The 23,021-nt window shown below is 36.2% G+C and overlaps 2 protein-coding genes across 7 annotated transcripts in view; one reads left to right on the top strand and one right to left on the bottom strand.

Annotated features, from left to right (window-relative positions):
* The window catches only part of LOC127877661 (Golgi membrane protein 1-like), a 61,447-nt gene extending 44,672 nt beyond the window's left edge, over positions 1–16,775 (bottom strand). For 2 of the 4 annotated variants that reach the window (XM_052423749.1, XM_052423753.1), the window contains exons 1-5: positions 16,314–16,774; positions 8,544–8,598; positions 8,042–8,087; positions 7,048–7,197; positions 6,664–6,734 (exon numbers count right to left, since the gene is read on the bottom strand). In XM_052423749.1, the coding sequence (XP_052279709.1) occupies positions 6,664–6,734; positions 7,048–7,197; positions 8,042–8,087; positions 8,544–8,598; positions 16,314–16,673 (682 nt within the window). In that variant the 5' untranslated portion in view covers positions 16,674–16,774. Of the gene's footprint in view, positions 1–6,663; positions 6,735–7,047; positions 7,198–8,041; positions 8,088–8,543; positions 8,599–16,313 lie in introns of all 4 variants that reach the window. The other 2 variants (XM_052423750.1, XM_052423751.1) reach the window with 2 other exon arrangements.
* Positions 16,776–16,816: 41 nt separating this feature from the next.
* LOC127877659 (carbohydrate sulfotransferase 1-like) overlaps positions 16,817–23,021 on the top strand; it is a 28,746-nt gene continuing 22,541 nt past the window's right edge. For all 3 annotated transcript variants that reach the window (XM_052423746.1, XM_052423744.1, XM_052423745.1), the window contains exon 1: positions 16,817–16,911. The gene's annotated coding sequence lies outside the window, so the exon portion shown is untranslated. The remainder of the gene's footprint in view (positions 16,912–23,021) is intronic.

Here is a 23,021-nt window from a genome sequence, read left to right as displayed (position 1 = left end):
GCAGCCATGTTATTCAACTGACCGGAACTATTTTTGAGCTCAACTTTCGTATCAAGGAAACAAATGTTCTGAGCAAATTGCATGAAAATTGGGCCAAAAATGTGACTTCTACTGTGTTCACATGTTTTCACTATATACATATAACAGGCCTGATATTAAGGGCTGAAGGCCAGGCCTGAAAAACTTTGGCCGGGGGTTTGGGGGTCGCCGTATGATTTTGAGCATATAGAGAAAAATGCCCCGCCCACTGGCGGCCATGTTTTTTTCACCGATCCCGACCATTTTCACACCCGTCCGAGATATCAATAAAACCAATGCATTGACAAACTTTCATGATGATTGGGCAAAAATTGTTGGGCAAAAATTGTGACTTCTAGAGTGTTTACAAGGTTTCTCTATAGCCAAATAGGGAAAACTGCCACTATATACATATAGAGAAAAATGCCTCGCCCACTGGCAGCCATGTTTTTCACTGATCTCGACCATTTTCGAACTCGTCTGAGACATCAATTGAACCAATGTTTTGACCAGCTTTCATGATGATTGGGCAAAAATTGTGACTTAAACAGTGTTTACAAGGTTTCTCTATAGCCAAATAAGGAAAACTTCCCCGCCCACTGGCGGCCATGTTTTTCAACGGATAGGAACCACTTTTGAACCAAGATATCATTAAGACAAACATTTTGACAAAGACTTCTACAGTGTTTACAATGTTTTTCTTTTTTTGACCTTGTGACCTAGTTTTTGACCCGGCATAACCCAGTTTCGAACTCGGCCGATATTTTATTGGGACAAAGCTTCTGACCAAGTTTCATGAAGATGGGACAAGAAATGTGGTCTCTAGAGTGTTTACGAGCAAATGTTTACGGACAGACAGATGGATATACGACGGACAAAGACCGGTCACAAAAGCTCACCTGAGCAATCAGGTGAGCTAAAAAAGATAATAAATTTGCTTGGGGTAATTATATTAGAAACTTGTGTTTCTTGTTATTTAAAATGTTGCCCTTTCATTTAAATGAAATTAAGTGGTTTCTCCGCTACAAAGAAAAAAGTCATTGTTAACAGACCGTCTATTCCTAAACAACGTTATTATGTGAAGAGCCCGGTTACAAAATCTAGACTTCATGACGTTGACGTTATTTACGACGTTACCATGGTATACAAATCAACGGTTATCACAGACTTTTGAAAATTGAAATAAAGAGTGTTATACATCATTTTAATCACAAGAAAAAGATCTTCTATTTGATAAAAAAAAAGAAAAATCGATTTATTTGTCAATAAGGCAGGTTTTCTCACGACGCGATGCATATATATATATATATATATATATATAACAATGTAAATAAAACATTTCAACAGCACATTCAATCATAACAGGTTATACATGAAGTAAAAAACAAGCATATGGAGCATAAAAACACAGAAAAAACACTTCTGGCTGAAACACAATCATCATTCTAACAAGAGCTGTTCCAAGACAGCATGCTCGACTATTAGTCTGCCTTGATAGTAAAATGTACATTTTCTGTAATTAACCTAATATTTTTACAACAAAGACATATTTGAAGTTTAAAATAATGTATAGGTCTTGGTCAGTGACTGCTTATAAAGACACTGAACACAAATGTTAATTTTGTATTTCAATATCCATAGTAGACCTATAATTTCCTGACATATAAACTAATTTCCTGGACGAGTTTAATTAAATATGGTATAAAATGACAACGAGTGTCAGATCTTTTTTATCACATGCTTTTAAATGAGCAAGTTAATTAAATATTAACGCAAACATAATGATAAATCCCAAATGTTGTTTACATTACGTGACGTCATTTGACGTTGCACAGTCATTTCAGCAAAATAACAAAATGCGATTGGTCTATCGAACGAAAATAAGCCAATTAAAACGCTTAACAAGAGATGTGTTTGTCAGAAACACACACTACTGCGCCGCTTTGATGTACAGTCCAACCTGCCAGAGCGAGCGCCTGTTAATAGCGACCAACAGTCAATAACGACCACACCGATTTCCTCCCGAACGATTTCACTATATATTGAACCTGCGAATAAAGCCCACCTGTGAACAAAGACCAACGACCACCCTTTTACATTCCCAAATCTCCATTTTGATAGCTAACAACGACCACTGCAATCATAAAAATCAACGATTTCGCAACTTTCAAAAAACAAAATGGCCGCCAGGACGCTTCGTAGTCACGTGATACACATCTTACCATTTGACTCGTCCGTCGCTATGGAGATATTGGCAAGTGACAGTTAATTGCACTCGATAGCAGTTGTTTGTTTATTTAACATGCATTGCTAATTGGTAGTCGCCTGCTTTTTTATGCATTTGACAGTTTGTCAAAAGTGTAAAAATTTGCCTTTGTATTTAAGTGACTCGCGATTAATGTACTAATTGCCGAAAATATCAAAGACAAATTTGGGGCTTTCATAAACTCATTAAGGAAATTAACGGTTTCATATCATTTACGATGCCTATTAAAGACAAACATTTTGATAGTCATTCTCTTCTTAAATTTCTCCGTAATAAGACGTTCATAGATTATTGAAAAGTAAATTGTCAGTTCAAGTTAACCATCATGGCTTCCAAGCGCAAGTTCTTGACGTTGGAAGAAAGCGTTAAGGTCATTAGTTTGTTGAGTAAAGGACACAGTTGTAGACGAGTGGCTAGTGATCTTGGTGTAGGAAAAACTCAAATTCAGAGCATTTTAAAGTTGAGTATCTGTCTGGAATCTTATTCTTGGATGTTTTCAGTCTTATATAAATATCAGATGTCATTTATTGTCCATTATTGTCAACTTTACTGGTTGTGTAGTAGTGATTCATGTATTTCATGTATAAATGTTTGCTATGTTATGTGTATTTTGTACTTTGTTCTTTGTAGAATTACATGTACATGTACGTATACATGTATGTCAATAGTTATTTATATGTAGTATATGATAAATTAAATAAGTAATAAAAACATATGGAAATAGAAATACAACAAGTAATAACTATACAAATGTAAAACAAAACTGTGTTTTCAATCCTTTATTTCATTATACATGCATAAGTATTCAAACATTTAAACAATAGAGCACATACATAGATAAGGTACCTGTTAAAAAACTACTAGCATATTTTGCAAAGTTTCGATCGACCCTGCGAATAAAGACCACCTGTGAACAAAGACCACAACGACCAAATCCCTTGAGTGGTCTTTATTGACAGGTTGGACTGTACAGTCAATCTTGTTGAAGCGACCACTTGTATTAAGCGACCTTCGTCTTATGCGACCATTTTGAAATCCCACGGAGCTTTTTCGCTAAATAATGATATTGTATTAAGCGACTTTTGTCTTACGCGACCAGTGACCGCTGATTTTGGTGTATGTTGATGTCCGAATCTTGAACTAAGCGACCACTAGGAAGTAAAAGTGGTTAATATATTGATCTTTCAGGGAGAAATCCGTGTTAATTGTTTATCTAAGCCGATAAGATGTACTGTTACACCGCTGCTTTGTTTTCACACCAACCATTATGATTATGCTTTGTTTCGTTGACCGGTTCTGACCAGTATTGTTGTAGACTGCGTATCAATTTATTGAGTTGAATAATAGAGGAACGTATTAAGCACAGTCTACAGCTAAAATAGTTTACTATGTGGAACGTTAAGAGACAACGCCGATTTTTCTCGAGTATAGATAACAGGTGCAGAAACAATGCACTGTACGCGACAAACATTTCCTGAGAAGTGCGGAAAATAAACTATTAATCGGCAACAAATGTCGAAATCCGTACATTAGCAATTTGTAATTATGCTAATTAGTAGATATTTGTTAGCCAATCACATTGTTATTAACTTAATAAATTTTCCAATCAGGTCTGTTTGTTTGTTTTCAATTGACGTGTTTTAATTTTTTCAGCTCATTATGTATCATAATCGAGTCAGATTTCCTTAAGCGTACATGCAGAAATTAAAATGTCAAAACGAAAAGTGTTAACGTTAAATGAGAAAATTCGGGTTTTGGAATTGTCAAAGAGTAAAAGTGCACATAAAATCGCAGATTAGTTTCGAGTCGGTAAAACTCAAATTCAGAACATTCTTAAGCATAAAGCCGAGGTGCTTGAAGACGTGGAAAATAATGTGTCAGGTGAAAAAAAAACGCGAAAAATATTTCCTTGTCTATGTTGTTTTTGCAAATAAATATATACACAAAATTCATCTATAATAAATGATAATTTATAATAAGTGAAAAAATAAAACACATTATACGTAAAATATTGTTTATGTATTGTGTTCATATTCATTTTATTATAAAAGTTAAAATCATCGTTGACAAAAGAGATTATCCTTCATATAGATTAAAATTGAGGGTAAGCATTCTTCCAGTATGGCCTTTTTTATTTAAAGACCATTTTATTAAGAGACCACTTTTGATTACTCCCTTGAGTGGTCTCTTAATACAAGATTGACTGTATTTATTTATTTTTTTCATTTGGCAGGTACAGATAATAATCTCCCTTTAAAGCTTATTACTTCCCTTGGATTTTTTGACCTTTGACCTTAAAGGATGACCTTGACCTTTCACCACTCAAAATGTGCAGCTCCATGAGATACACATGCATGCCAAATATCAAGTTCATATCTTAAATATTGCAAACGTTATCGCAAAACTTTAACCAAGATTAAAGTTTTGGGACAGAATGACAGACAGACAGGCCAAATACAATATGCCCCCGATCATTCGATCCGGGGGCATAAAAAGTATATTACACATGTGCAAGATAAAAATATTCGTAATGGTTATATAACATTATATGGTTTTATATGGAAAACAGAGTATGGCATGTGATAAATAGAAATATGGAGTTTTTGCCTGAATAAGTATAAAAAGGTGAACATTTTGTGGTAAGTTATTACAAAATTATCGGATAAATGATGAAGTAACTGTCCAGACAAGCAGCATTGTGCCCATTTACGACCTTTGACCTCAGTGACCTACACATGGCTCTTACATGTGACATGCTAACTCCACACGAATAACATTCCTGCTGATTTCATTTGCCTGATGAACAATAAAAAGTAACTTTGACCTTGAGAAACAAATCTGGTTCTCACACATCTGTCATCTCTACATAATGAACATTTTTTATACCGAATTGCGCATTATTGATAGTGTCTGGACAAGATGTTCAATGGCCAAATTTGACATTTGAGTGCTAAATAGGACCTTGACCTTGAGCACGGGCATGGGTTATTCATCTCTTCATGGTAAACACTGGGGTTAGTTATTTAAAATTCATAGTGCAGATGATAAAATACACTTCAGACAAGATGCATAATGCACAACTTTGAACTTTAACCTTCAAATCTAACTTTTACCTTTGAACTTAATACACATTCTTTCATGTGACACATTTTGTCATCATTACAAAGGAATCATTTGTGGCACATTATTTAACAAGAGCACCACATAACGGGTGCAACGCTCGGCTGCGAAAGCTTGTCAGAATTTTTTTTTAATTTTTAGAGGTCACAGTGACCTTGACCTTTGACCTAGAGACCCAAAAATGGGTGTGGCATGTAAAACTCATCAAGGTGCAGCTACATGTGAAGTTTCAAAGTTGTTGGTAGAAGCACTTTGATTTTAGAGCCAATTTAAAAAACCTTAACAAAATGTTAAGGTTTTAGCACGACACGGACGATGGACTCGTCGAGCTGGCTATGACAATACCTCGTGTTTTCTCCGACAATAGCCGAGCTAAAAATTACATGAGGAATAATAAAGTTACAGTTCAGACATGCTGGGAAAGACAGACAGGCCAACAAAGGCATAGTGTTAAGCAACTATTGTGGACACTAAAGTAATGTAAGTATGTTAAACAAAAAATACATACAATTAGAGAATTATTTTTTAACAAGTGTTTATTTTTCGACTTGACACACACAAATTCACTCATACTTAAATTATATAATCTCTTATGTATTAATCCATGCGTTACTATTGTATACCGATAAATGTAAAAACTGATATGAAAACAAACAAAAAGGGAGTATAAAAATTCATATTGTAATAATATTACATTAGGAGTTTTATTGTAAGTGAACAGGATATGTAAGTGTATAGGATACATAAGTGTACAGGATTAACAAGACTATTGCCAAGCAATATGTGTCTCCTACCGGCTCCACAATTGCCAGAAATTCCACCATTGTCAGATTTTTTTATATTTTTTGTTTATTCATTGCCATAGCAACCAGCATTTTTTATGTATGAACAAAATGAAATGACGTGCATAATGTCCATATTGCCATCAATCCATGTTTCAAGTTTCATGAAAAAATATTAAGAACTTTTTAAGTTATCGCAGGATACAGAAAAGTGTGACAGACTCACAGACTGACTGACTGACACACAGAGCTCAAACCATGAAACGGGTAGGGGACAATAAGTGTAAAGGATGCGTAAGTGTACAGTATATGTAAATAACAACTTTTCACAACATTCACATGTACAATAACCACAACAAAAATTATTTCATAATGTGTTGAAAGCAGATAAAAAAAGATTTGCAAAAAAAGGCAAAAAAACTATTCAAACAGCTAGTAAAATGATTATGAAGTATTATGAACATATATTTCACTTACCCTTGTCTCCAGCGGGCTGATTCTCAGCAAGCTGCCCAGCTTTCAAAGGTTGATCTTTGCCACCTTGCTCCCTGTTTTATTGAATGCATTTGTGTAAATTTGCATTTCCATATCTATTTCAGAATAAATCTGTGAAGACAACAATTTTCTTATATAAGGACTTGTCTTATATTTCAACACTTATACAATTGCTACAATGATATTAAATAATTATAGTAGACAATTTTGATTAGAAATCATGTATGAAAATATGAAGACAATACTAAGGAAGGGATGAAGAATAAAACCTGTAGCTGTTAGTGAGATCTATATTTGGAGCAAAGCAGACCACCAGGCCAACTTTAGGCTTTCAAAGGACAATGTGAATGGATTAAAATGACTTACAGTACTGTCTTCATGCTTATAACAGATTCCCTCAAATCGCCAAGGTCCATGTTTTTCTCGAGCATCTTAACCAAGGGTTGAGACCCGGCGGCTTCGTGGACCTCCTTCAGAACCTTCTGGCGGGTTTCAGTCACAAACAGCACACATTCACTGTGGTTCAACCAAGAAGTATATTCAATATATCTGTTCACATAACATTTTGTTTAAATGAAATAGTACAAGTAAATAAATCAAATGGAGTTAGCATGAGACAAACTGGTAATACTGAGCTTAATGCATGAACATTAAATGGTGTCCCGCCTTAGTCTGGGCAGTAACAGACTCATAAAGGACAACACTTTCACTACCAGCTTTGATACAGACTCATTAAGGACACCACTTTCACTACCAGCTTTGATACAGACTCATTAAGGACAACACTTTTACTACCAGCTTTGATACAGACTCATTAAGGACAACACTTTTACTACCAGCTTTGATACAGACTCATTAAGGACAACACTTTTACTACCAGCTTTGATACAGACTCATTAAGGACAACACTTTCACTACCAGCTTTGATACAGACTCATTAAGGACAACACTTTCACTACCAGCTTTGATACAGACTCATTAAGGACAACACTTTTACTACCAGCTTTGATACAGACTCATTAAGGACAACACTTTCACTACCAGCTTTGATACAGACTCATTAAGGACAACACTTTCACTACCAGCTTTGATGGAAATTTTCTTTATCTGGGACAACACTATAAGCAAAGGCATTAAGCCCCATTTTTCCAGAGCAGGGCTTATATGTTTAGTGAACTACTGGTACAAATTCCTCTGAAGTTCTAGAAAGAAACGTTGGAGTTCTTATTTTGAATACTACACTCATTTGTAATTTATTTAATGACATAAACAATATTGGTTTATTTTCTTCTAAGATGACTAAACTTTAAGTCTTAATGTATAATATAAGCAAATGTACACACAAACATTTGAAACTTACCTTTCTGAGCAAGTTTTACCCTTTTTCTGCTCATTGTCTAGATCAACTGTAACATAACACAATAAATTGAATTATTATGCTCAAGGTTTGTTTTGGTCTTCAATAGCACATGGCAAGCAAATTCTCAACATTATATTTCACATCATAACTATTTAAGAATCTAGTAAAGTTATTTGTGTAAACATTTATCTTAAATAAAAAAGCAAAATTTCTGAATTTGTATAGCAATACCAAGTTTCAGGTTACAGTGTATCATATTGTACATCTTTTTTGTGTGTATGCATTAAAAACTTAACAATCACATGGAAAAAATATAAAAATTTAAACAATTAACACTAAACAATCCGATTCATGTTGTTTTAGCTGTACCATCCATTTTGCATACTAGCAAATTAAGAAGGTACAATTTTCTAAACAATATTTTCAAACAAATACCTAAGTACATGTAGTCTTCTCAATTAGTCATATAGCATTAGATCCACAGAATTTTATAATTACTTACTTTTTTTATTCTGTAATTCTTTTTCACATGTCTCTTTCTGAGTGGCGGCAGTTACCTAGAAAGATATAAATAAACAAGAAACATGGTAATCAGGTTTGCCACACTACATACATGAAATCCTTAAGAAATTTCAGGCCAGGTTTGCATGCAAGTACCTACACACAGTTCAATACCACCATCTAAACTCGATTTCTTGAGCTGAAACAGTTATTGCTTTTAAGTACTAGTGACATTCACATTCTCAAACTTGTTCAATTAAATGCAAAAAAAATAGGTCTTCGATCATGTTAGACTGCCAAAAAATATTTCAGAACAATACTCCTGTTTCCTCTGTAAAAAGTTAGTGACAGAAAAACATATCACTCCCAAAGATGAATCAGATTTTTTTCTAAGTTTCCAAACTTCCAATTATTCAAGCCAAAAAGTCATCAAGGAAATTGGGACTTGATTATACACACTGTAATTGACATGCATACGCCATGTAAAGTTCAAAAATGAGTGACAATAACAGTTCACTGTCCAACAAATACAGCTTGACCCTGGGAGTTTACAAACATTTCCCACCCGTCGGGCTACTGTGAATCACTATCATAAATTGTGTAGCCCAATATGACAAATATCAGTTTAATCAATTACCCTGACAGCATAAAAATAGTTTTTGTTATCACTTAACAAGTTATTTATGGTAATATTGCTTTAGAATGTCAGTGGAGATGTATCAAGGGATTCAAGGCCATCACATATAAAAAACGCTGAGTGTTGGTCTCCTATTATTAAAATGTACAATTGGTTAGTTTTCAACACTGGCTATTATGTCAATCTGTCATTTTGATGACTTTGTTTAAAACATTGTAACATTTAGTTTTAAACAATATTTTACATGTCGTAATCTTATTAAGGGTTACAAATTATGGAATTTGAATTTCATTATAATGTGCACATTTTGCAAAATGAAATGGAAAAATGTCTAACTTAAATTGTAGACAGTCTAGATTTAATATATTGAAACAATTTCAAGTAAAAAAATCTGATTCTTTAGGATCTCATGTAAAAAGAGTAGAGAAGAAATCCCAGGATGGGTTTCATTCAAGAAGCTCCAAGCATTCTATGTTCACCTTGCCAGCACAAAGTCATCAGATTAAGTAACTTGACTGACTGAGAAAACTGAGAAAATAGTGATACAAACAGGAACAAGTGATTACTGCATTCAATTATATTACATGCATTTAACTATTTCTTTTGTTTAAAACCTTAACAAACACAGTCACTTGAGAATAATGGTCAACTGCAGACAACAGTCAGTGTGGACCACCCCCCAAAGACGAAAATTACTCTATATTACATTTATATTTTGTCTGTCTATTTTGTGAGCAAAGCATCAGATAGCGGTAATTGCCTTTGATATTATAAAAGCGGCCTGCTGAGAATAAACAAATAATATGGTGTTGAGAAGGTTTGTTTTTCGGGGATGATTGATTATGGGGGGTATCTTCAAAATAAACAAGAGATGTGTTTGTCAGAAACACAGTGCCCCCTATTGCACCGCTTTGAATAAAATTTCAATATATCATTTGGCAGGTTTAGAAATTATCTCCCTTTTAAAGCTTATTACTTCCCTTGGATTGTATTTTTTTACTTTTGACCTTGAAGGATGACCTTGACCTTTCACCACTCAAAATTTGCAGCTTCATGAGATACACATGCATGCCAAATATCAAGTTGCTATCTTCAATATTGCAAAAGTTATCGCAAAACTTTAACCAAGGTTAAAGTTTTGGGACAGAATGATAGACAGACAGGCCAAAATCAATATGCCCCTGATCATTCGATCCGGGGGCATAAATATGTCAGAGTTTTTCTCACCATTATTATTGAAACTGCATTTTTATTGCATGAAACTGGTGAAATAAACAATAACAATGTGTTTTAGTAGCAATTAACGGCTGCAGGCATAACACGTGACAAAGTCAATTGATCTTTATCGCTGCCTGATAAAGTGTTAAAAACAACATTAAGCCAGGAGTGTTTTTATATAAGGCGATAAAAGGATTAGCAGGGCCCTTGCTACACTTTGGGCAAAAAAGGGGAATTTTAGAAGATCTTTTCACCAACGATTTTGCACTTCAAATTGCTAAATTTTAATGTAATTTACATAAATATAGATTTAACCAAAGGTTAATAGCACAATACCAGCTGGCAACATATGTATAAAAGCAAAAAAAAAAAAAAAACAACAAGCGATGTGTTTGTGAAACATTATGTCCCCATATATATGACCTTTGACCTTAAAGGATGACCTTGACCTTTCACCGCTCAAAATGTGCAGCTCCATGAGATACACATGCATGTTAAATATCAAGTTGCTAGCTTCAATATTGCAAAAGTGTACATTAAATGAGCAATTTTGACCCATATATTTGACCTTTGTCTTTGACCATGAAGGATGACCTTGACCTTGCACCACTCAAAATGTGCAGCTCCATGAGATACACATGCACAGGCTTCCTGAAAAGGCCCGACCGCCGGTCTTGTCCGGCAAAATTCTTTATGGTCCAGCGAAATTTCTAATATCGCCAGTCCTTGTGACAGGCCAAAAAAATTGTGACTAAATACAGAAAAGTCTAATACTTGCCAAAAGAACAAAAACACCCCATTAGAATCCCTCTTTTTGTGAATTTTGAGCCTTTTTGTCATTAAGAACACTAACGCGTCACTAGTTTATAAGAGTGCATTCCTTTTCTTTTTTTTCAAAAACGTCAATTTTATTGGTCCGACATATTACCACCTATCCAATTACAAACGTTGAAACAAAAACTACACATGAAAAAATGTTGTTGCTAAAGTTTCAAATGCGCTAGACAAGGCCAGAAAAGGAAGCTAAGCGATGAGGAAATAAAACAAAATCAAAAGAATATGAAGCAAAACAAGTAAAAAGAACTTCTCAAAGTAGTGGAAGTCTGACAGAAGTTGGCTGCATTATGACGAGTCACAATCAATATGTTTTGTGACGTATGTTGAAACGATCCAATACGGTGCAAGTCTACTAATCAATGCGTAGTCATGTTATGTTATTTTGTTTGGAGTCCGACTATAATTTAAAGCTGTTGTCCATCATACACTTTAATCACAAGAACACGCAAAACGTTTTGTTTTACTTTATCAGTGTACTTGTACACAGGCTACACATTGCAATAAAAATTAGTTAAACGTTACTTAATTCTTCAATTATAAACTCACGCTGTTCGGTCAGGTGAATTTTTGTCCGGACAGGCAAACTTTTCCATCAGCCTGTCCGGTTGACAGGCACTTTTTGAGACTTTTCAGGAAGCCTGCATGCATGCCAAATATTGCTGTCATCAATATTGCAAAAGTTATGGCAAAGGTTGAAGTTGGGGCAAACTAACAAACCAACAAACAAACCAAAAAACAAACCAACAGACAGGGCAAAAACAATATGTCCCCCACTATAGTGGTGGGGGACATAAAAAAAAAATGTTTTGGAGGGGGGGGGGGGATTTTTAGCTGAAATAGGGCCAAATTTCAGCCCCAAAAACGGCCAAACGAGGGCCCTGATTAGTGATCTCTTACTCTATAAAGGCAAAACATACACTGAATTGCAACATTTATAACAAACTTTAGGCATTTATGAAAGAGGATTTGTTCATGTTTGTATTTTGAATGAGGTTGTTTGTATGAAAACGCTGTTTGAGGTTGTTTTAATTAAAATGCTGTTTTAGTAATGTTTGCGTACGAATGATAAATTTTTACAACATTTTGGCGTCTTTTTCTTTGGATGAGAATGGTACAATTACTACGTACTTTCAATTTATGACAGCAAATCCGTTTTTTATACTTGCTCGGACTTAACATCAATGGCACATGCCAAGCTTTATTTACTGATGAATGAGATGTTGATAAAGTCATTGATTTAGTTAACAATATTAAATAAAATCAATTTATAAGATATTATTCTGTATTATTCAATTTAACGATGCATAAAACGTTTTAGATACCAACAACATATTTATTAGTTATCTTCTCTGTGGATGTATGTCACGGCAACGAGTGTTTGCAAATTGTTACTCGCAAAGTCAAATCATCTGACAAGATTATTGCCAAAAAATGGGATAAGACAAACTTGGTTTCACTGATATGTTAGTGGATCTGTGTATTATCAGATTCATATGCATGTATTGCTTTATTATGTTTGTCGTGCTGTACAAGTTAACTTACTGAAACAACATGTAGCTTAAATGAACATTGCAATGTAAATATATCAATATTAACTAAAGTAAGTTAAATATATAAATTAACATTACATGTGCTTGTTTATATGTTTATGTTTTTCCCCACAACTGCCCCTGACTAAATGTTTCTTCCAAAACCAGGTATTCATGGAACAATTTTGCCCTTTTTTGCCTGAACTGCACGTTAAAATGCCTTTTTTGAAAGTAATGCGCCATGCCCCTTTGCCCTCCTGGAAAAAACACTATACTAGTTATTATTTTGTAATGATTTACAGGTGAAATTTCAAATGGAAATAACAAAAAAATATCATACAAGAGCACATTGGGCCCTGTTTACTTTCATTCTAAAACAAATCTGGCTTTTGGACAGTAAACTAGGGAAATTTGGTCTACATAAATTGTATACATTCAGTGATTGTTTTATTTCCCAATTAGGAAAAGTACAGTTACCAGCCCAAGTGGGAAAAATTTGTGTGAAAAACTCTGAAATTGTGAAAATTCGAGTCATGAAGTCTTCATATTGGGAAATTGGTGTATTTGAATTTAAAATTGAAAACTAAATGTTGTCAATATTTTATTTACTTTGGTTCAGCTAGATTTAAATAATATGAAAGTAGTTTATGCAATATATTAGTGGACATTACATTTAAATAAAAACGAGTTCAATATGATTTACAATAAAATGGCAAAAACTATTCCACAGCGGAAAAGTTTTGTGGCCACAATTTTTTGGGAGCCAGCGATGTGAACACTGAATCAGGGTTCCCTCTGGGCTTAAAAAAGTTGTCGCAACTTACTTTTCCCAAATTTAAAAAGTTGTCGCCACACTGTGGCCATTTGGGCAATTAAGATCATGTTATTATAATACAAACAAAAACTGAACGGTATGTAAAAGGAATTGATTTAATAACAGTATTATGAATAATAACAAAACATTTAACATTGTTCATTAAATAAAGGCATATTCAATCAGTTGTAAGGCTTGTTGATTGACACCGTCTTGGCAGCTTGAATATGTTGCCACAGTTTGGGTGCTTCAGCAGCTTTCTGGTAATCTAAAAATAATACAAGAGCTGTCAGAGGACAGCTCGCTCGACTATTCGAGTGCTTGACAGTATAACGTGAGCCATGATGGGGACATTGTTCATATTCAATAACTTATTAGACGATCTTTCAAAAATAAAAAAAGGAAAAAAAAAAATTTGGGGGGGGGGTTTAAGAGGGGGGTATAATGTGTGGTGTGGTCATTTATTAGACGATCTTTCAAACATAAAAAAATTTGGGGGAGTAGGGGGGGAGGGGTATAATGTGGGGTGTGGTCATTTATTAGATGATCTTTCAAAAATAAAATAGGAAAAAAAAATTGGGGGGGAGGGCAGGGATTCTGGGTTGGGGCGTGGGGTATTGTTTGGGTGGAATCCATCGTGGTATTCAGGTAAGTGTTGTTTTGTCAAAGTATTAATAAAATCTGATCATAAATAAAGTTATGGCAATTTAAGCAAAATGTTCAATTATCTAAGTATAAAAGGGCCCATAATTCTGTCAAAATGCTTGATACAGTTGTCTGCCTTTGTTTATAGGTTGGGGTCATGTTGGTAAACAAGTATGCAAAATATAAAAGCAATATGTCAAAGGACATAGAAAATACGCACACTTTAACATAGATTTATCAATAATATTCAAATATTCTAAGTATAAAAGGGGCAATAATTCTGCCAAAACGCTTGATACAACAAGTATGTCAAATATGAAAGCAATATGTCAAGGAAAATTGAAAATATTTGGGGTAGTACTTAAACTTTAACATTTGCACCTTACGCCAACGGGAACGGCAACGCCGGGGTGAGTAGGATAACTCCACTATATATATTTCATATATAATTGTCGAGCTAAAAAGGGAAATATAATATTAATATAATACTAATTATAATCAATTATTGTGTAATATATAAATAACAGGGGTTCTGAAATATTTTATGAGTTTACATTTACACACCGGTAACGTTTTCAATCCAAGGAAATTCAATTAGCTAAGACTCAACAAATTCTCGTTTCCGCTTGGCGTCGTATGCTTAATCATATTCATACTTGGCTTTTCTCTTCTTTTCCGAAGCCGAACTGATTTTATCATTGGTCTGATTAGCGTCATGGCTTAATTGACGTTAAAGTGGTTTTATTTTAAAAAAATCAAATGCAGGTCGGTAAAACATGATTGCGGCCATTTGCAATTTATGAAAAATGTTATCCAATGCGTGATTGGCTGTTGCTGTACACGTGCGCTGGTTTCTCTACTATAAATGTTACCTTATGCGTGATTGGCTTTTGCTATATACGCGTGGACTTGTTTACAACATTAAATAATTATTATCGGAAAATAACCTACCTCCAGTTAAAAAAGTGTGCTAGTTCGTTTTTTATTTTCGGAAAATATTGAAGTTTCGTTCTCGAAACAAAATTTACCACGGAAATTTTACTTGTTCCTGGACAAGCCAGCTTTCAAAAGCTGCTTGCCCGGAAGGGGAAATTGACGACTCGTACAGCATATTTCAGAACCCCTGTAAATAATATAAATGTGTGCTAGCATATGACCTTCTACATAAAGCCAATAACACAACAGTCAAATAAAATAATCATTTGTGTATATCAAATGCGAAATTGATTTCATGTGCTTAACTATGTTTACCTTTTTTAAATCAGTACATCTGGTAGTGAATTCATTCATTAGTTTTGAGTATAATAAGAGTATATTCACACAGCATAGATTGTGTGTTGGAAATCTTTCTTTTTTTCTTTTTTTTGTAAGCTGGTGACTGTGAGCAGAGGAACGTTTGCATTTTTAAATGAGTCTCAAAATTACCAGAATCTTATGTTCACTTTCTAATTAGTGATTATAAACTCTGAACTTGCCATTTTAACGAGTAAAACAGTGTAAAATGTTTAATTATTTTCTATAATTACACCATTTTTTCTGAAAACAATCGATACTTACCTTTTAAATTGTGATGTTTGTCAATGTAACAGTCTTGAATCGGCTTCGAACAGTGTGACAAATACTTCACATTTAAGCGCTAAGTCGGTATATTTCAATGTTGCCTTATCTCTGAAGCAATAAAACTGCAGACCAATTAAGATAACTTGTAACAACACCCCAAATAATCGCAATTATCACCATTGCATGCCACTTTGTGACAGTCGCATGCTCCATTGATTTCAGCAGTGTTGCTTACATCACAGAAATCGGTTGCATAACAACTGCTGTAAAGCGGCTGGTAAACAGAGCGTCTTATGTCATTTGAAGAAGATATTAAGGTAAAAAAAATGCGGATTTTTTAAAGATCTCCATTTACGAAAATTAGTCGCCAGAATATTTTTAGACACCAATGGCGATCGACAGTGGGAACCCTGCTGAATCAAGTTCATTTACCGGTAGGACCGTCATGGTATTTTCTACAAAATAGTAGGCCTGTCAAAAAACTGGGGCAGTCATAGGATGTAACTTTCAAGGCCGTCATGATTAAATTACCAGTTGAGACTTGAAATCTTCATTTTCCTTTTCTAAACGTTTCTTTGCCAATTCCAAAGTTGCCTGGTCATTTTTTAAGGACGCTATTGCTTCTTTTTGCTTTTGTATTTCTTCTTCTAGATCTTTAACTTTATCAGAAATAGCATCACTCCGTTTCTCTGCAGACACTTTCTTAGCATTGACAAGTCTTAATTCACTTTCCATGAGAGCAATTTCGTTAGCTTGTTCTCCATTTTTTGCGCTTAGCGACCAATAGTTGAAACCCAGAATAATTATGGTGACAACGAGTCCAATTGCCAGGAAAGGGGGTGATTTTCCGCCTGGGCGCATGATTCCTCTACCATTTGCTGCCATATCCATAAGATATTCGCCACGAGTTTACCAACAGGATAAGACTTTCCAACAACAAATACTTCCGGTATTGTATAGCAATTTGTTTTTTCGTTATGAAAACCGCAACCGTGATACATCGACTATCTCCGGAAGCCTCCGTAAGATAAGCAATAAATCGTCTGCTGATCAAGAGCGGTGAAAACCGCACAGTACATTATTGCGCATCAAAGGGGTCGACATTTTAAAGGGGCCGTCCAACGTTTTGGTAAATTGACAAAATTAAAAAAAAATGTTTCAGATTTGCAAATTTTCGTTTTTGTTATGATATTTTTGAGGAAATAGTAATAATCCATTAGAACTATACTGTATGCATTTTTTCACCCCCGGAAACCCGATATGCTATGAAAAGTTGGATGTGATTGGAAAAGTTGTCGATAGATTTCGCTGTATTTCGGTAGGGTAAGAAAATCCAGTTTTATAATAGTTTGAAGGTATTTTTGAATTAAAATATAGTTTGATGTATGCAAAGGAGGTATTACCATGTATGTTAGAAAAATCCTGGTTATTATCATTCAGGATGTATTAAAATATGGCTATTTAAATTAGACGATGCAGACAATTATATCAACCAATGTCCCCGAGTAACATATCCGCCAACGTTTCTTAATAAAAAAATTCGTACTCTACAAACAGTTCACATTTTCATTTATATCTTATTCAAGCGACTTTCTATTTTTGGGAAGTATATGGCATAAAAAAGCTAGCACTGCGATGATCGATAACATTGTTGTGATTATGGCGCTCTTTAAAAAATTCGTAAATTGGACAAATCCAATCTGCTTCTCTTACTTTTTTGGCATATTTTTGGTTTGTATATGTCCCTCATCCAATCCAGCCCACTGGTTCATTTGCAGAAGTCCCGAATCAACATAAACTGGACAGCTATTTAGTGGATCACTCAGAAGCTTGACTCCGGCCATTACGGCTCTTGGAGTACACAGACTATAAAAACAACAAACCCGGAAATAAATATGTTTTTCATCAGAAACCTCCAAATAACCACGCTCTTACTATTCTTGGCCGCAGATTTGCCCCACGAGCATAGTATATGGCATAGTTTAATGAAATGGTCCAGCCTTTCAAATGATTCTACACATTTTCCAGACTGTATCAACTATTAACATTAAAGCACCTGACATCAACATGTCTCCAAACTCGGTCTATTATTTGTCACATGATTTTCAGCCGTCAGTAGCAGTTCAGATTTATTTTCACATCAGATTTCCTCGCAAACTTCCGCGATCCATACCCATCAGAGCCATGAAAGGTCTCACTTCCTTGTTCTACTAATCATTGCTGGAGTAAAACCCAACCCTGGCCCTCCACGCTAAACACCCAGATACCCATGCGGTGTATGCTCGGATGCTGTCGTGGACTTTGGAAAAAGAGCACTAGCTTGCGACAAATGCGACGTCTGGACCCGCAAGTCCTGCATGGAAATGAAATCCATGGAATACAATAACCTAGCCGACACCAGTATACCATGGTACTGTCCTCATTGCGACTCGCTCAATAGATCAACACTTATATATGATATACCTATAACCCAAGAATATGATTGTAACTCCTTACTGAACTCAAGCGGCATGAGCAACAGCTCAAAGTCGATATCAGTGTCACTATCTCCTACCACCACCGATCCACCAGGAAACTTCTCATCTGACATGGCATTTGCAAAAACCTAATCCAAGTAACAGCCAATCGTTTACATCAACAAGCTCTGTTGGCAGCCCTGCATTGGCATCTTCTCCTAAACTACCCAGTCAAGCCAAATCTTCTAAAAGCAAGAAATCTCTGAGAATCTTGAATGTCAACTTTCGGAGTGCACGGAAAAAGAGCAAGTATATATCTACGCTCGTTGAAACCACAAACCCGGACATTATCCTTGGCACAGAAACATGGTTAAGTGAAGACGTTCTTTCATCAGAAGTGTTTGAAAACTCAATAGGTTTTGACGTCCATTGAAATGACCGCCCAAACAACCCAAATGGAGGCGTTTTACTTGCAGTGAAATCAGACTTAAATATCACTGATGTAAGTTGTAGCAAAACATCTGAATTCATTAGTGGGACACTAAAGCTTGGAGGGAACAAGAAACTAGTAATTGGCGCCTATTACAGACCTCCTGATAGAACTGATGAAACATATCTAAACGACACAAGATCAGAATTTATATTATTACGCCGCAAGTATTATTAATTATTATAATTATTATTGGTGGTGATTTTAACCTTCCAGATATTATGTGGCAAACAAACTCTATCAGAAGCAAACCGGACTATTCAAAAAGGTCAACCAACACTACTTTGACCTAGCATCAGATCTCGACTTAGAACATATGGTGACCTCACCCACCAGATAAAACAACATCCTGGATCTTATATTTACCTCCCACCCAAGTTTCTCTCAGCGATGCAAGACGTTGCCACCAATCTCTACTAAGAGTGACCACGATGTAGTTCTTTTTGACTTTGCCATGCAACCTGTTCGTTCCAGACCACAAAGGAGAACCATTTACCTGTGGGACAAATCCGACACAGAAGGGATTAAAGGTACACTCTCTACATTTAGAGACAAGTTCATGTCAGAGGACTTCCACTCAGTCGAGGATAGCAATCCATCAAGAGCGCCATCGACTCTGTCAAAAACAAATTCGTCCCTACCCGCCGTACAGCATCTAGGTTCACCCATCCCTGGATTAATACCAAGCTGCATCGTCTCTCAAAACGCAAGATACGAGCATACAAGAAGGCAAATCGTTCTTGTAGTCTAGCAGACTGGACCAGGTATGCCGAACTCAAAGCCTCAACTCAAAGGGAGATTAGATCTGCCCACAAACACTACATGAAAGATTTGGTAACATCAAGCCATACCGACAAACCTAAACGCTTTTGGAGCTATGTCAAGGACAGGAAACAAGACACAATCGGAGTCGCACCACTGAAAAATCAAGATGGGTTCATCCACAGTAACAACAAAAGTAAAGCAGAAATCCTAAACATACAAGTTCAGTCAGTATTCACCAGAGAGAACTTTTCATCGATGCCTGACAAGGGACCAAGCCCCCATCCCACAATGAATAACATCCAGGGGTTCTGAAATATGCTGTACGAGTTGTCCGAGTCGTCAATTTCCCCTTCCGGGCAAGCAGCTTTTGAAAGCTGGCTTGTCCGGGGACAAGTAAAATTTCCGTGGTAAATTTTGTTTCGAGAACGAAACTTCAATATTTTCCGAAAATAAAAAACGAACTAGCACACTTTTTTAACTGGAGGTAGGTTATTTTCCGATAATAATTATTTAATGTTGTAAACAAGTCCACGCGTATATAGCAAAAGCCAATCACGCATAAGATAACATTTTTCATAAATTGCAAATGACCGCAATCATGTTTTACCGACCTGCATTTGATTTTTTTTTAAATAAAACCACTTTAACGTCAAGCCATGACGCTAATCAGACCAATGATAAAATCAGTTCGGCTTCGGAAAAGAAGAGCAAAGCCAAGTATGAATATGATTAAGCATACGACGCCAAGCGGAAACGAGAATTTGTTGAGTCTTAGCTAATTGAATTTCCTTGGATTGAAAACGTTACCGGTGTGTGTAAATGTAAACTTTGTAAGGAGTTTCCTTTATAAGCGGATAATTATATACTTATTTTTAGCGGAGATTATTTTATTTCAAGTGAATTTTCTAGTCATGTTGAGATTATTAAATATCCGAGATGGTATCATGTGTGACTAAAACGTGTTCTTATTGTTTGCACATCTTGCTTGTATTTTCTAGTTAACTACAATGTATGCATATAATCGAAAATAGAACTTAACAAAAGTGTATGTTTGTATTATTTGCTTAATTAGTTATGATGTTTTCCTTTATTTATCTTAAAAGTACGGACAGGTACTTCTTTGGTACGGACAAGTGAATTTGTGGGTCCAACTTGTCCGTGGACAAATAGACTCATAAAATATTTCAGAACCCCTGACATCCTTTTCAGTACTCCTGGGGTTCACAAACAACTATCACAGCTAAAAATTCGTTAAGCATCAGGACCAGACAACATCAGTCCTGCCTTACTGAGACTAGCCGCTGACGAATTAGCACCAATCCTAACAAGGCAATACCAATTCTCCCATGACCTTGGCACTGTTCCCCAAGATTGGAGAGATGCACATGTCGTGGCTATCTTCAAGGAGAACGACAATCACCACCAAGCTGAAAGGCAGAAGCCAGGTCGATATGATCCAACTAGATTTCGCCAAGGCGTTCGATAAAGTCCCTTACCAACGCCTCATGCATAAACTTAACTACTACGGAATCAGAGGTAATACAGCCAGATGGATCCAGTCGTTCCTCAGCAACCGGAAACAGAAGGTTCTGCTAGAAGGAGAGATATCGCCAGAGAAAGACGTTCTATCAGGCGTCCCCCTAGGTACAGTGCTTGGACCCTTACTCTTCCTGACGTACATAAATGACATCCCTGACTGTATCACCGCATCCGTTACCAAGCCGTTCGCTGATGACAGCATACTTCTCCGAGAAATCAGGAACCAACAAGACGCTGACTGCCTCCAGAAAGACCTCACCGCGCTCGAAGAGTGGGAGAAAAAATGGCAAATGTCTTTTCATCCGGAGAAGTGTACTGTCATCAGAGTATGCACCAACAGAAGAAATGTGATTAACACCATAAACACTCTCCATGACCAAGTCTTACAGACCACAGACAGCAGCAAATACTAGTACCAAGGAGTCACTTTAAGTGAAGATCTGAGCTGGCAGAAGCACGTGGACATAACAACTACCAAAGCTAACAGAACCCTGGGATTTATTCGACGCAACCTTGGTGATTGCAGCAAAGAGGTCAAAAGCACTGCCTACACAGCTATGGTCAGACCAACACCTGAGTACTCATCCACAGTATGGGATCCCAAACCTCAAGCCAAGGCCCAGATACACAAACTAGAAAAGGTCCAACGCAAAGCTGCGATATTTGTGAATTCTGCCTTCACTGACCGTACGCCAGGATGCGTCACAAAGATGGTGCAAGACCTGGGCTGGCAGTCACTCCAACATCGACGCTACCTAGCGAGACTGTCAATGCTCTTTACTTTAGAATCCATCACCACCTGGTTGAAGTCTCTGGGGCAACAAAAGCACTCCATCTTTCAGACAGAAGATCCAGGGGCTAACACCGCTTCGAACAGTCAGAAAATGGAAGCATCCACCACCTACAGGGCCTCCTTCTCACGCACCATAAGCGATTGGAACCGCCTCCCAACCCGGACCACCAACTGCACAACGATAGAGGTGTTCCAAGCCAGCCTGGGAGCCCTCCCTTGCAGCCACTAGATAATTGTCACCATGTAAATAGTCTTAACCAGCACCTCACTTTATAACTTTTTTATATAGCAAGCACTAAGCATTTACACAGGGTTTCCGACATTCCAACATGGATTTCAACCCTTACACCGGAAGATTGTCAGCGACAGAGCGTTTTTCTCATATTTGGTAATTACTACGATATTGCAATATGTGACTAATAAATTTATATCAAATAAGTATTGTTGTTCAATAACCTGATATACGCTTTGACGAAAATATTGAAAATTGGTTTCGCCATTGACCGTTAAATACGTAAATGTACAAAGCTTTAACCAAGACGTCGTTTCAGCAGTGGAATCGTTACCTCACTTTAATGCATTGCATCCCAACCCGCAAAGTATCAACTTAAGGTCAGTTCGCGGTCAGTTACATAAATCGTTAGATAAACGCTTTCGGGTAAACTTAAAAAAAATTAAATCAAGATATTCGGCGATATTCTTATGGTATGTCAATCATAAGTTCTTCATAAGTTTTCAAAAATTGCATGATAAGTACCAGGTTTTATTAATTTAATTAGAACAAGGGCTGTTTGTAAAACATGCATGCCCCCCTATATGGGCTATAAGTTGTAGTAGCAGTCATTGTGTGAATACGTTTTTTGTCACTTTGAACGGTGGTGGTGGTGGTGGTGGTGGTGGTGGTGGTGGTGGTGGTGGTGGTGGTGGTGGTGGTGGTGGTGGTGGTGGTGGGGTGGTGGTAATGGTGGTGGTGGTGGTGGTGGTGGTGGTGGTGGTGGTGGTGGTGTGGTAGTGGTAGTAGTAGTAGTGTTGTAGTAGTAGTAGTAGTAGAAGTAGTAGTAGTAGTAGTAGTAGTAGTAGTAGTAGTAGTAGTAGTAGCAGTAGAAGTAGTAATAGTAGTAGTAGCAGTAGCAGTAGTAGAGTAGTAGTAGTAGTAGTAGTAGTAGTAGTAGTAGTAGTAGTACTAGTAGTAGTAG

Source organism: Dreissena polymorpha, chromosome 4 (genome assembly GCF_020536995.1).
Source record: "Dreissena polymorpha isolate Duluth1 chromosome 4, UMN_Dpol_1.0, whole genome shotgun sequence".
In the NCBI taxonomy this organism is placed as follows: domain Eukaryota; kingdom Metazoa; phylum Mollusca; class Bivalvia; order Myida; family Dreissenidae; genus Dreissena; species Dreissena polymorpha.
This window is presented reverse-complemented; position numbering and strand designations above follow the sequence as displayed.